This window comes from Amia ocellicauda, chromosome 19 (genome assembly GCF_036373705.1).
Source record: "Amia ocellicauda isolate fAmiCal2 chromosome 19, fAmiCal2.hap1, whole genome shotgun sequence".
Classification (NCBI taxonomy): Eukaryota; Metazoa; Chordata; class Actinopteri; order Amiiformes; family Amiidae; genus Amia; species Amia ocellicauda.
The window spans coordinates 19,844,569-19,859,580 of record NC_089868.1 but is presented as its reverse complement, the minus strand read 5'-3'; the positions used below and the strand labels follow the sequence as shown (position 1 = coordinate 19,859,580).

The 15,012-nt window shown below is 35.1% G+C and overlaps 1 protein-coding gene across 1 annotated transcript in view; it reads right to left on the bottom strand.

Annotated features, from left to right (window-relative positions):
* Window positions 1–13,593, bottom strand: part of LOC136714941 (phospholipid phosphatase-related protein type 5-like) — a 53,775-nt gene extending 40,182 nt beyond the window's left edge. The window contains exons 1-2 of the mRNA XM_066692585.1: window positions 13,368–13,593; window positions 7,967–8,050 (exon numbers count right to left, since the gene is read on the bottom strand). Coding sequence (XP_066548682.1) covers window positions 7,967–8,029 — 63 coding nt within the window. The 5' untranslated portion in view covers window positions 8,030–8,050; window positions 13,368–13,593. The remainder of the gene's footprint in view (window positions 1–7,966; window positions 8,051–13,367) is intronic.
* Between the last annotated feature and the right edge of the window lie 1,419 nt (window positions 13,594–15,012).

Below are 15,012 nucleotides of genomic sequence, written 5' to 3'. Positions count from 1 at the left end.
CTCTGTACATGATGGCTGAGGAAAAGATTGACTGAGGTCTTTCAAAGGTTACAGGAAACATATAAAGTGGAGTCCAGGCCTGATTTCAAACTCAGAATAGTGAATCCAGAAGGGAGAACTTTGCAATTGAATGGATAATTCATTCTATCTGATACTAAATACTTAGATATACTGTAACATTTTAACTTTTTGCTACGGGAGTCACCAGGGCACCCCTATTTAACCCCTCCACCCACCACGATCCCCACTGCTCTCAAGCAATGACTGGAACCAAAAGAACCAAACTTTAAAGTGGAAACACACAAAACATTTCCTGCTGACTGATGTAAATATAATTACAGTCTAGATCAATCTTATCAAGGCATTCCCTAGACTCATTACTTTTTAAATGATTAATATAAGCTCAGGTAGACATTTAAGAGTAAATCCTGCTCCTATATCATTTTTAGTGCATCAGTTAGTTAATGGCATAGACCTAAATTATAACCTATAGAGTAGAAAGTGGCATCTGACAATAAATAAAACCATGATAGGGCACAGGTTTGTAATTTACGATCTTTACAGGTAGGTCAAAGTTTTGATTTGGTCTAGCCCAAAGTTGTAGTGGTAATTTAAAAGATCTATTAAGAGTCCAGTTTGTGCTGTTAAAAATAAAGTTTTAAGTGTAATTTTGTTTTCAGAATAATATAATTCGTAACATTCATAATCAATAAAGTTCTTTCCTGGGACCTTCCAAACTGTGGAAGTGATGTTTGCAGATTCCTGTAGCAGAAACATTGGACATCTTCAAAACAATTCAGGAGCTGGCTTTTCTGAACGACATTTACAACTGAACTACGTAAAAACAGTTACAGTATAAGCTGGTGAGGGTTTACAATAGCATTATTATTATTATTATTATTATTATTATTATTATTATTATTAATAATAATAATAATAATAATAATAATAATAATATTATTATATTAATTTTTATCAATCAATAGGTTGTGAATACAACCCCAATTATCTGAAAAGGAGAATACTATCCAAGGGGGTGGGATACTGTGTACCCAAGTTGTTGTGAGTAGGGCCAGCAGCAAATCTTAAGGAAACCAATTTCGAGGCCATAGCCTACATGGAGGTGAGGCCTCAATTTACACACAATAAAACAAGAACATACCACATACCAGCAATCAACTCAAACCAAGAGCAGGGGCAACGGGACCAAGCTCTACTAGGAGATTAAAAAAACAGACTTAATAGGAAGCAAGGACCAAAAGGTTAATGCACACCACCAATCAGACCAAGCCAGGAGCAAAGGCTCCACTGAAAAACTGAAAACAAGACCAGGAGCAAGTGCCAAACACCACACTCAGCTGGAACAATATTCAGGCATGGGAGGGAGCAGATGACAGAAGCGACATCAAAGGCCAATAGCCTACCAGGATGTGGAGACAGCGACTGGCAGAGAGGTGCAAATCATGAAAAGAGTCGTGAGACAAAAAGCCGCTTCTCGACCACCAAACACAAAAACAGAGGCCGGGAGCATCTGCCACAGAGCATACTGAGGCTCAAATGAAGCCAGCAGCGGATTCTCAATAGAACATCCAGTCTACAAAACTGAAAACAATTGTAGGCGATCCTTCTCCCAGTTGACCCGCAGGCCAAACTCGTGGAGGTGGTCAAGAACAAGAGCTGTGTGGGTCACTACAGATGGTACAACAGCCAGACACTGCTGTGCATGTTCAGGGCCAAGTCAGGCCACGCACGGTGACCATCCACAGGTGGAAGCGTGTTGTCTGCACACGTGGCACAGCAGTGGAAGGAGGACTGAGAGGCCATACTTCCCAAAGGCTGCAAGGTCACCCAGCAAAAAGAGGCTCTGTACTGAACTAGTTAAAGCAGGCAGAGGGAGTGACAGTGCACAACAGCATATAGGCAGCTTTGAGAGTTCCCCATGGTAACGTGCAATGTCCAACCCCCCCATAGTTGTAGCTGTATTCTCGACTTGAAAAATAACTGCTAGTTTTCTTTCAAGGTGGGACATGCATACATGCCATAATCTTGTACAATAAAATGAAGGTGGTATTAACCAGACATTAATGGAAAATAAGCAGTTAAATATAGATTGACACAAATCTCTTCACAATTGAAATGCCATATTCATTTTACAAGACGGGAAAAAGCGACACTGAAATTCATTTTCTCAGAGTTAATCCTCTGATTATAAGGTTTGCTTTGTACTCGCCTCCTCACCGCTTTCTAGTTTGCATCAGGCTTTGTTTGTACTGTGGGCTTGTCACAAATGATAGAAGGAGCCCCTTGTTAAAAGAAACATTCATTTTTACTGTTACGCAGTTCATTAGAATGAAAAAGCCTTTTTGTCCATTTCTATAGACTTGATAAAGACTCCAACGTGTTTGTTGTTGTTGTTGTTTTTTTTGTGTGTTTTTAAGAAGAATTGAAGGAAAATTAATTGAGCCGTCAAAGCACAGAGGTCCACAGAATTAATACATTCATGTTTTCCAAAGTAAAATAAAATACATGTAATCTATGTATACAATTATTACAAGTAAGACTTTATATTGTATTTTCACATTAAGATACATTTAAACAAAATTATTTTAGATGGAAAAAATATATCCATTCTTATTTTAATCATGTGTAGCAAGAATTATATGATTAGCTCTTTTTCATGACTGTGGTTGGTTTTGTATTATTCTCTGTCAGCTTGGGTTCAGATATGCCCTTAAACTCTTACGGTTGACATTGCATCTGGGCAGTGTGTTCAAGCAGTTCTTGCAGAAATACTTCGCGTGTCAATGAATCTGACCAGAAAAACACATGCAGAGGAGGACAGTTGGAAATAAAACCCAGAACAAAAATGTGAGCAAGTAATTAACTCCTTTATGGTCTATGACATTTAAATCCATAACTATTAAATTCAATTAAATAGACTATTTTAAATGAACAATCTTGCTCAAAAGTGAGTTGTCACATTAACATGGTCATTAGTTGTATTGCCTGATTACTGTCAAGCTAAGATCAGAGATTCACCCTGGGCACAGTTGTAAGATTGAAGTCTAATCAGTCAGCCACTCCAGGAACTGATCCCTATATCACTGTAACTGTTCCAATATCTTTGAGCTCAACATTATTGCTGATCTGAGTCAAACAGAATTCTGGAGCTTTGATGAACACAATTTTAAAATCTCTATTCTAATCTGAATGCACTGTAATGTGTATGTTGTTAAATGAGAATGCTTATTTTGAAGCACAAAATACATAACGCCTATAATTCCAAAACTGTATTTAAATACAGGGGGTTCTCGAAAATCATAGAGGATGCGTACTTGAAGATCGTGATGAAATGCAAAACGACGAATTAAGGGGAATTAATATCCAAAAGAAATAATGGGAATATCCCTAGATGTGTTCCAACACTGCACAATAAATAAATGTACCCATCCAAATGTCTTTCAAACACCATAAACCACTCTTATAATGAATTACAACGATAATTGTACATAATAAATGTGTAACCATTACTGTATGACCTCAGTGAATGAACCTAACATAGTATTGCACCGTTTCTAAACACCAACAGAGAGTTTAAAAGAAAAAAAGTTCACTAACCGCACAGAATCACTGTTCACAGCTGTGAACACACGGCATTGTGGGATGATGGGAGTGTGAGTCTAGCAACAGTTACGATATTAAGATTTAGTGTAAAATACTTTGTACCTTCACGGTCTCCGTAGTTGGAGAAAGTAATAAGAATGGGAAGAGACAATAGGAGGAGATCACAAATGGAGAAGTAGTGAGGAGCATCTTGCTCTCAACTGCTCTGGTTGCGAGGACAGGTCACAAAAAACGACAATTAACGAAAAAGCGTCCTATATTTATTAGCGACGACTCTGCGAAACGACGAACAACGAGTCAGCGTATTGCAAGGGCCCCCTGTATATATTAAGAACATTAATGCAAACCTTAGGGTTAAATTAGATTATAATGACATAGATTAGAAACCCCAGGGTTATGTTCTCCACAAGACCTCCGGTATAGGAATGTTTTTTGGAGGAAAGAATACGAGGTAAAAAAAAGCCTGTACACATTTTTTTGTTAATTTGAGAACCAGAGGAAAATCATTGTCTTAAAAACTGAAAACATATGGGAATGAGTGACTCTCAATAAGAATGTTTTTTTCTAATGAAAATGTCAAAGCTAAGAAAGAGAACTGGATAGTTAAGTAAAATAAGTCTGCCTCTTTGGAGTACAAATTATTTCTTACACTTTTCTAGCTGCAATACATTTTAGTGTAATAGTAATGAACAGAATTGTCAAACATCATGCAACACAGCATTAAAAATGGAAACATTTAAATTATTATATGTCCATTAGTTTCCATTTAGCTGTTCTTTATCTATAGTACTTTCTGTCTTTTTTTCTGTTTTTTTGTTTTTTTTTGCATTTGACAGTTTTGATTGAGATTTTGAAGTGAGAGTGACTGATTAAATAATAAGAGAAGACTATTTCCTTGTTATTTGTTAAAGGATTATACAATCAACATTTTTTGTATGTTTTTTTTTTTTTTTTTTTTTTAAAGCTTCTCACCACAGGAAACAGGAAGAGGATGCAGTATAGCTGTGAAACAAACAGCACAATTTGTAAAAGCACTGAACTGGATTTTAAGAGGGCACTAAGAAATAAATACCAAAAATGGCACCCTCTAGTGGATCAGGAACCAGTGATTCAATGCATTTCTGACTAGTCTTAATAAACTTGGATTCATAAATCAGTCATAGAAACAAAACCAGAAAGAGACAGTAGAGAGTGTAGAAATATTACTGGGCATAACAGTCTTGTGCATACAATATTGATCTTAGATGACATTCTCTATTTAATATGATGTTAGCTATATTCAATGATGAGGAAAACATGAATCTGAACACGAAAGTAAGTAAGAGCTACCGCTGAACCTTTATAAACAAATATTTTCATATTTTAAGCAAGCCCTAAGCATGTTTCTAACCCACCAGTTCCTGGACATTTGTAATTCTCCAGGGAAATGGAAATGAATGTACCAAATATATATATATATATATCAATTAGGTATTTGATCTCGATATTTGTTGCTTGACTGAATAAGCACCAGAGCCTCAGCTAACTGTATGCAAATACATCTGTGGATTATACATGTGTACATACTATTATTCATGTTTGAATAGGATGTTTTAAAAAGCAAAATCCTTCAAAGACAGTTCGAATGACTGATATGCAAATGAATGGGAATCAGTAACATAGTAATTATGTTCAGGCATTTGATTTGAGGATTGTGTGCTACAGCAAACATAAACCACTGGTTTCCCTGGCCAAGGTCACCTTTATTTATTGGTCACCCAATACAATAGAGTAAAAAAAAAGAGAATTTGAATGAATGGGATACAAACAGCAATGTAAATTAAATCTAGATTACATAATGGCATTGCTATTAACCAGTATAATATTATTCAGACCTCTTCAAGTATTTATTTTTATAATCTTAGCGTTTGGTTAATGTTTTTTTTTTTTTTTTTAACATTTAGATAATTGTATGTCTTGAATATGACACTTCCCAAGAAAATTATACCTTAGGTGCATCCAATTATAATGAATTGTAGAAACAAACTCTAACATCAAATTGCACGACATTATTACCTTGTATTCTTCAAATTTTGTTAACAATATCAAACTTTAATTGAATGCTATTGGAGAGTATCTAGGCTCAATGTAGTCTCTGACATAAGGACAGAACATGTTGCATGCTTCAGGGGTGCCTTGCAGTCTAGCACAGCCTCATTATTCAAATACAATTAAGACTGAGGAGAACAGACCTCTCCGCATGTCCTCAATCTTAAAGAGCAGTTCACATTTTTGCAACAGATCTTCACAGAATATTAAGCGATGGAGTTAGAGACATATATTTGTCAGTGTTCTGTAGGGGGCCCTGTACATTTTATTAGATTGCAGCAAGTTTCCTTTATTGAGGATGTACAGTTGTCATGTACTAGATGTAATGTTAGACATGTCTATTCTTTGTGTTATTTAAATTGGCATGACAAACTTGTTACACTGGACAACAGTTCTTGAATTATTTGTAACCTCAGATCTGAACCATGGTCACCAGCAAAGCTCCAAGCACTATAGCCACTAAAATATTAATTAAGCAAATCTTTCTGTTGGAGCAAAACCCCACCTTTTAAAAATTAGTTTTGTGATTGAAATGACAACAAATGGATTAGGCAGTAACTTTGCTTCTTTAGTGCAGAGATATATTAAACCTACACAATATATGACACGTGCTATGGCAGTTACACTAAGCTTGATCACTTGAATACTAAAACACTGAAATCAGGTCCATCAGCAGAAAAATAGCACAAGGGGGCTGAGATTCTTCCTGATTTCTTATGTTCCTGCTTGGTTAAACCATAGCAATAAACTGTTTCTCATATAATATCAGATTAATAATAGAACAGAACATCAGTGCAAGTGTAACAGGCTACACAGTACAGAAATTATAACAAGCAACATTTGAGATTTAAATCTGTCTTTCAAAATAGAAATATATATTTTAAAAGGAAACAAGTTCATATAACAACTTGATGTGCACATAGTTATTGGATAAAACTGGAGACATTCCACTGTTATGATATTTGAGTTATAAAAACAATTGTGTTTTAACAAACCTATAGCTTTGAGAAATACATTATTATAATTAAATGACACTATGAACACGATCTATGAATATATATAGTCTGGAGTAGAATACAGCAATACAAGACATTTGACACATAGGTATTTTAATTGCTACTGAAATGCCAACTAGGATTATTTTCTTGGAGTAAAGGCTAAACCCATTTTGATAGCAGACCGCGGAGGATACAAAAACCTGTCAGAGAACACAGTGAAAAACTATTGGGACTTTCCTAGCTGCTCCCTGACTGCTGGTAATGCTGTATATGTCACGACAGGTATTCAGATTGGCAAACATATATGAATCAATTATGGCATTTTAGACAACGCTATGGAAAAAGTGTTCTTTCATTTCAACCGAACCACAAAGAAAATCCTATTTGTTATTTTTACTACTAATGAAAGGTGGAAAAATATAAATAAAATACAAGTTCAAACTCATGAAGACCTGCTAAAGTCTTTTTAAAGTGAAAATGAAATATTCTCTGTATATTTTGGTATTGTTTATTTGGGTTTGCACCACCTTTCAAATTTGTTGCTGGTCAAGATATCTTGCTTTTGAGCTTTAAATATATACACTACATCAATGTCAATATATGTACTGTATTTAAGCTGCTGATACAGGTTTTAAGGCATTCTTTGTCAGACCTCATTGGAAATTAACCATTTGTGTCCATAATATTGCCTGATACAAAGCTAGGTCTGCGTCTTTGTAAAATAGCTTCTCAGATGCTGAAAAACTCTTATTTAATGTGTTCTCTCACAGCTTGTTAAATCTTCCTCTTTCTATGGAAGTTGATTACTGTGTTACTACATTTATTATCATAGGGTAAATGGTAGTAGAACTAGTATGCTGCGTTTTTGCAGTTAAAATCACATTTCTCAATAATGCTGCTCATTGGTTAATTAAACGTGACAACTGCTCAGACCTCCACAGTTTAAGTCACAGAGGGATCTGTTCTCATTTGAGGAGCATTGGCACTTTCTGACAAAAAACAAAGTGCTCGTAGGACTGTTACATGATTAAAGCAAATTCCCAAGGTTGTTATTGAATTCCCTTGCAATTCCAAAGCACAATCATTAGACTGGAAAATATGATATTGTCATTGTTTTCACCTGGATCTGTTATTATTCCAGTTGAGTACCCTGGCATAAATAAGCAGAGATAGCAGTACATGTGAATCAGCTTTGTAACACAGTCTCCATATGAAAAAAACACAAGCACACACAAAATCATTGGACAATAACTTACCTCAACAAGAATAAAACAGTATATTATTCTATGGCTTTTGTGCACTTCCGGTTGTGGTGGCATTTTCTTTGTTAGTGTTATTGCCTAAAACAACAACAAAAACACAAATGTTATTTATTTATTTGTTTTAGGATTAGACTTTTAAGGTTCGATCTTGATGTCCACCTGTACAGTCCAGCTGTCACATTAGCAGAAAGAGAAGTAACAGAATACAAGACAAATTATAATCAAGTGTGAGAAAAATAACATGCTTCCTTCAACAAACTTGCTATGACAGTGTCAAGGGAGGGGTTGGAGGACTTTTACACATTTCAGTTGACTGATAATCTGATAAATGGTTTGTCTTTAATTAATGCAAAAAATAACCTCCATCACAGACATCTCTTTCTATAAAGCTGTTGAATTGCTATATCTAAGCCAGAATCATAAGAAGGAAAAAAGACCGGAAGAAAGGACAGAAGAAAACCTACAACAACCTCATATTCTCTGGCTTCATGGAACACACAGAAGACAGATTGCCCTGGGTGGTTTTTCTCATCTGTGGATATGTGGGTGTTTGGACATTTTGCATTTTCTGCACACAGCCAAATTTGGTTGCATATCCATTGTGACGATGCTAACATTGTGCCACTAGGTGGACCCTGCTGCTCAGAATCTCATGGTTATTCCTCCTGCTCAACCATAGGAGTATTTTATACACATATCATAATTATTAATCATAACAGTAAAATAATATAAATCCTACTACTAATAATAATAGTAATGTAAGTGAATTTATTTTAAAGAAAATAATTACATTTTCTCAGCTTGAACAAAAGTAAGCATTTTAGCAACAGCCTCATGTTATGAAAGGTGTAATTCTTCAAATGTATCACAAGATGGCAAAGATTACAATCCTGAACAACTGTTAGGGTGGTAAAAATAGTAGCGTTTCAAAATAAAATGAAAAAGACTGAAAGAAATTGTCACCTTTCCGAACCGTATGGAATGACAAAGTATTACAATTTGAAAATAAAGTTCCTGTTTTATTTTTTGTTACATTTGATTCAGTGTAGTTTCAGTTACATTAGATATTTCATAAGGGATACGTTCTGTATGACATGTAGAGTATTAGAGACATCTAGACAATATGATATTTGTCTCCAATTTCTGCTGAGGGCACCTACTTCACACAAAATAATAAACCAACCAAAATAGTTATTTGATATTATAAACATATCTGAAATACAAAACAAAAAGAAATTAACATCCAATTTTTGGGTGTGTATGCGTTACAGGGGTTTTCACATAGCAATTTGTACTTATGTTTTATTTCATCAGAATCACAACATTGTTGAGAAATGTTTGACATCGTGTTCCTACTTTCTCATGAAGCGATTTCATATTTACTCATTCCCGACATTCCCGCACTAATCATTGGTATTAACTGATTTCTTTACAGATGCATGTGTTGGAACAGGAAGGGTTAATATTTTTTCATGTCAAGGAGGAAAGTACAAATTTAGGCCACACTTTTATTCTTCCAAGGGGATTGAAACAATCAGGCCATTTTCTCTCCTTTGTATCCAATTTAAAAATGCCTTCATATGTATTAATAAAATCTGAAAAAAAAATATAAGTACGGAATCTAGCCTCTTAATATTTGACATAATGGGGTTTTATAATAAATATAAATTATTAGATAACTACATATAGTATACATTACATTTTACAAGTGAAACAAGTAACTTGGTTAAGATTGAAACACCACGTTCTTCAGCTGAACCTAATAAGTAGTATATAAATTGTATTTTAATGTAGTCATGTAAAGAGCAATGGCGCTGCAGTCTTATCTCAGTTAAATAATCTGCAATCGTTGCAGTTGTATCTAAGCTGAATCAGTGTTCAATAAACTCTAACAGGGTTATCACTGATTAAAAAATATTAACCTAGACCCAATCAAAACCGTGACCTACCCACAAATCACAAATTAGAAATAAGTACCCTGCCGCCTTACTAAAATAAACTCCATTATCAGATAGGTTTGTACTTTGAAATTCTACAGGTAGGTAAACATTTTGATTTTCTCTAAATGTAGTACATTGTGACATTTAAAAATCATACTTATGTTGCCCTTGACAAGGGAATACATTATTTAATGACAGATAATATTCATTTTGCAAGATATAACAATTTCTTAGGTGGTGCCAACATATTCATACAATGCTTCAGTCTGTTCTTTAAATCATACAGAAAATTTGCTTCTGCATAGCATTATACAAAATGAGACTAAAGAGCTTTCGCTTAGGAACAAACTACACTCACAAGCTGTTATAACAGATTCTAACTTTCAAAGCTCTTTTTGTATTCACAGACAGTGTGGTTGCCATGCCAGTAGTGCACAGGTAGGCTACACATTCAGCAACAGAAATGTGAAATACAAATGGTGGGCCTTGCTCTGAGTGAACAATTCAATAATTGAGAGGTCAGCTGGAAAGATACCCAGAAACCATTAGGATCCTCTAGGAGCATGGTTATTAACAAGATACATTAATGCATTTACTTTGATCAACAGGGTTAGGGAAAATGTGTTTCAATAAAAATGTATTGTATTACTCATCTGTACATACATCAACATCACTGATATTCAACAGAGAGAGTCCCACTGCTAAAAAGAAATCAAACAAAAGCAAAGCCCTGGCATGAAATCATTTAACCAGCTGCTTTTCTTGCAGTTGGCAGTTCTTGCTGTCATTACCCATTCTTCAAAGTTCACAGGCATGCAGTGGAAGGAATGAGGGACAGATGCATTATTTTGATATTCTTTAAGACTGCCTTTTGCCGTTACATCATTTGGCAGCTACTAATTATATCCTGACATGTACATCATTCTCACTGCTTAATTAAACATCCCACATTTTCCTGAAGACTACACAACTAAATAAATATATAAATAAAATGTCATAAAACATTGTTGATGCAGCCACTGGACTACAGCTGTAATAAAATCAGCCCTGGATTGACAGAAATAAGCTTTTCCATCATGCCATACATTTCATTCATTATTTTGTTTATTATACTGTAGAACTAGTCCCTGGAGTATTCTATTAAGACTGTAGTTTTTTATTAGCTCTGAGAATCATTTCCAGAATTTGACAGGTCATTCAGCATCAATTTAATTTACTTTACTAATGTTTTGTGCATTTGATTATTATATTCCTGTAAAAATAATTAATTATGTAAACTTGTACAATGTATTTACATAAATTACACAAACACAACATTGCCATATTTAGTTGAGTATGTGTTTACTGTTTTGATTTCAACTTTAAGGAGAAAAAATTATTTCCAGTTCAAAGTGATTGGTTTCTAGAATTGTTCCACTAAGGAAATCACACACTGCCAGACATTACAAATGTTTCTATTAATAGTCTCTAGTGCATCTTAGTAATCATAATATATGCTACTTATTCTTGATTCAAAGCCATAAATATGATTAGGCCCCAGACTTATATATTGGGCTTTCCTCCAAGATAAACCCTCATTTAATTGAGTTGGCAAATATAACCACAAGCATTCTAATATAGTTCTAGAACAGATTCCATTGAAAGAGCTGTGTTTACTGTGTTTCAATTCGATCTATGCAACCCTGTAAGTGTATGAAATAGACATTGTGTAATTAAAATATTGTTATAATTTGAATTTAACATGCATGGTTTCACAATTAGGGTTTTATATTGATGATTTTACTGACTTACAGCTTCTAGCAGGTTTTGTTTCAATTAATGTTCTTAAGACCAGGTGAAACCACCTTCCTACTATGTTCTTCCTAGCAAACCTTATAATTGGCTGTTAAATAAATATTGGGGGACAACTTTGTGCTCCGGTATAAAACTCCTTTATTTTCTTGTTGCAAGTTGACTATCCTGGAATGAATGTGGATATTTTTGAGTGATTAGTGTTGTTTATAGTAATGTTTTTGTTCAATACAAAGTTCAGAATCCATTAATAAGAAAAATGAGTTAGATAGTTTTGCAAAATACTAATAGTATTGGACTGGCTGGATACCACTGACAAAAAGCATGGTACAGTGATGAACATCCAGCAAGTACTTTAGTGAAGAAATTAGCAAAAAGAAACCACCCTGAATGTTGCCCACATCCATCAGTACTCTTCATGCATGCTCTCAGTGGTTGAGTATCCATACATGTGCAATCATTTTTACAAATAGGTGCTACACATTTGTAACCCTGAATTATGTACTTGTAATTTGCGTCTTACGTTTACGCTATCTGCTCCCAGTTTCTCTCCTAATATTGAGAGAATGGGTGGCATCAATGTTAGAAGTTTGAATAACTTGCTGTTGATTTCTCTTTTCCAGGATAGAAATATGCAGTTCTGTCTGTATTTGAAACAGATCTCAGACCTGGAATCATTACTGGGATCCTATAATGGAGTCCTTCTGTTACTCATTGACCCTTTCTTGCAAAGCAGTGGCCACAACACAATATGCTGGATGGGGCCATATAACAAATGTTTTAGCAACAGTCGCACATGGCCTCCCTTTGAATTCAATAGCTTTTCCAATAAAAACAAGCAATGTGTTTGATTTTGTATTTCCCCTCCCTGCAGCACCTCCCAAATAGGTCCATTACTGAATCAACCCAAATATCAGTTTTTTAAGTGGTGGGATGTTCTAGTATGAAATGGAATTGGCCATGTTTCATTGAAGTGTATTATGTGATAAGTTTGTCAATGACATCAGAGCCCAGGTAACTGTAGGCTAGAAAGAGCAGAAGTCTAAGCCTGACCCAATAGTATTTCCTTGCTTTACATTAAGTCAATGACTGCAACTTGACTTTATATTTAAATACAATATTAAAGGCAGATATTTGCAGAGGCATACAATCTGCAAACAATGTACTGTGGAGCCTTACTAGTTTTAGTCTTGTGAATAATGTAATAAAGGAAATGTGATACCTAGGGAGGTGTAGACAAACGTACACACGTTACCATTACACTCTATACTTAAATCATGTTCAATACACACGCTATACAGAATCTATATAAGCACAGCTGAATGAACAATAATTATAAGTAATGTATAGCATCGTTTACACTTTCTAATCTATACTTTGCAAGATGGAAAAGTTATTGTTTGTACATTTTAGATTGCCTCCCATTTTTGGCCACATAACCTGGATCAAAAGGCCACGTCCTTCGAGTATTTAAAAGCATTTACACCAGGAGACCAGTGCCATTCTTCAGTGGTGCATTGCTGTCTTTTCCCATTCTCGGCACGTATATACAAAAAGACGGACAAATGTAGCAAATAATCCTCCTATCCACTTCATGCACTTAATGGCTCTATGATGCAACTTTGTATATAAAGCTACACGAAGTGCAGAAGAAGAAGTCCTACCTTAGCCCGGCTGTACAGGAGCTGGCGGACGGTGCACCCGTTTTAAGAGCTGCCTGTTTCTGTCTCTGTCTTCTGTGTTTGGCTTCTTAATTCATATCTGTGCGGCAACTTAAACCTTAATTAGAAGAAAAAGAGCGGTATTGAGTTTCCACTGCTGTTTTTCTGGGTTTACAGGAGTTTATTAGTCTCTGGTAATTTTAACCATCACTTCATAGAGCGTGCAGTCAGTGCGCATGCGCCGCTCACAGCGTCCCTTTCCTGTAATGTGGTCCTGAAAGCGGAGTCTCTGTGCAGCAGTGGTTCTTCCCTTCCTCCCAGTAATGGGTATTTCCCATGGGAATCAGGTCTCTACAAGTGCAGTCCAGCTAACACATTCTCACAATGATGTCAGAGTACAAGTTTACAGAATCAATACAGATATATATATTTTTAAAGTTCAGTAGTTATTAGTTCAGAAGTTACTAAAACTTTTACAATCCTGTCTCATTGGGGGTAATTCTATAATTGTGGAATAATAATGCACTGGGGAGAGAGAGAGAGAGAGAGAGAGAGAGAGAGAGAGAGAGAGAGAGAGAGAGAGAGAGAGATTGTCTATTTCTTCAATGAACATTTGTTTTTCTATTTATTTTTTAAGACATCACATAGAACATATAATTGATAAAATTACCTTTATAACACAATGCCTACTATCAGTTAATCATAGGAGTCAGCTTTAATAATATGCCATTCACCATATAAAAAGCAGTGAAATATGGCCACAGATTTCACCACTTCTGCACAGGATGTCACTTAATATGCTGTAAATCATCATTGGTCAATTTGGCAGATGAGAATATATGAGAAAACCCACTGCACAGTAACAAAAACAAGAAGATATATTGCACTACTGACAACTTCTTCAGCACAAAATAATCAGCAATGCAGTCCTGCATGATAAAATTGGTCAACTTCCTTCAGTGTCTTGTTTCTTCACTGCTGTCTTATTTTATGTTCACAAGTGATATACACAATCAACTTTGTCACCAACACAGCTTCAAACTACGGCATTACCTTCTCTTATCTGGAGCTCCCAGGCATGTGGTTTGTGTTCCATTATGAACATCTCACCCATGTGAAGTAATTCATAAACAAAATAATTTATTTTGGCTGATGGTAAGAAGCATCTAATTTTGAGGAGTTTAAGCAAATGCAAAGCCATTGTGCATAATTAGACATTAACTTAGAGCACAAAATGTATCCAATACACAATTATTTCTTGGAGTTTAACTTGAATTCAGTTCACTCAGTCCCCATTCCCCCAGTGCAAGACACACTTTGGATATCAATTTAAACATACCTGTGGGATTCAAAGTAATTACAACCTCTATTAATATCTATAATGAATTCAGCTTTGATAACCTAGTTTAAGAGGGGGTGGTATAATATAATTAATTATAAAGGTTAAAGGTTATAGGTTATAGGTTTCACATGCAACTGCAGCTGTAGATCATGTGAAAGCATATGATATTATATACTTTTGATAAGGTTCCACACCAAAGACTGATCCTCAAATTGGAAGTTGTAGGCATTTAGGGTAATGTAAGTAGATGGATTATGAACTGGATTATGAACTGGTTGATGTATAGGAAACAGAGGGTGTCGATTA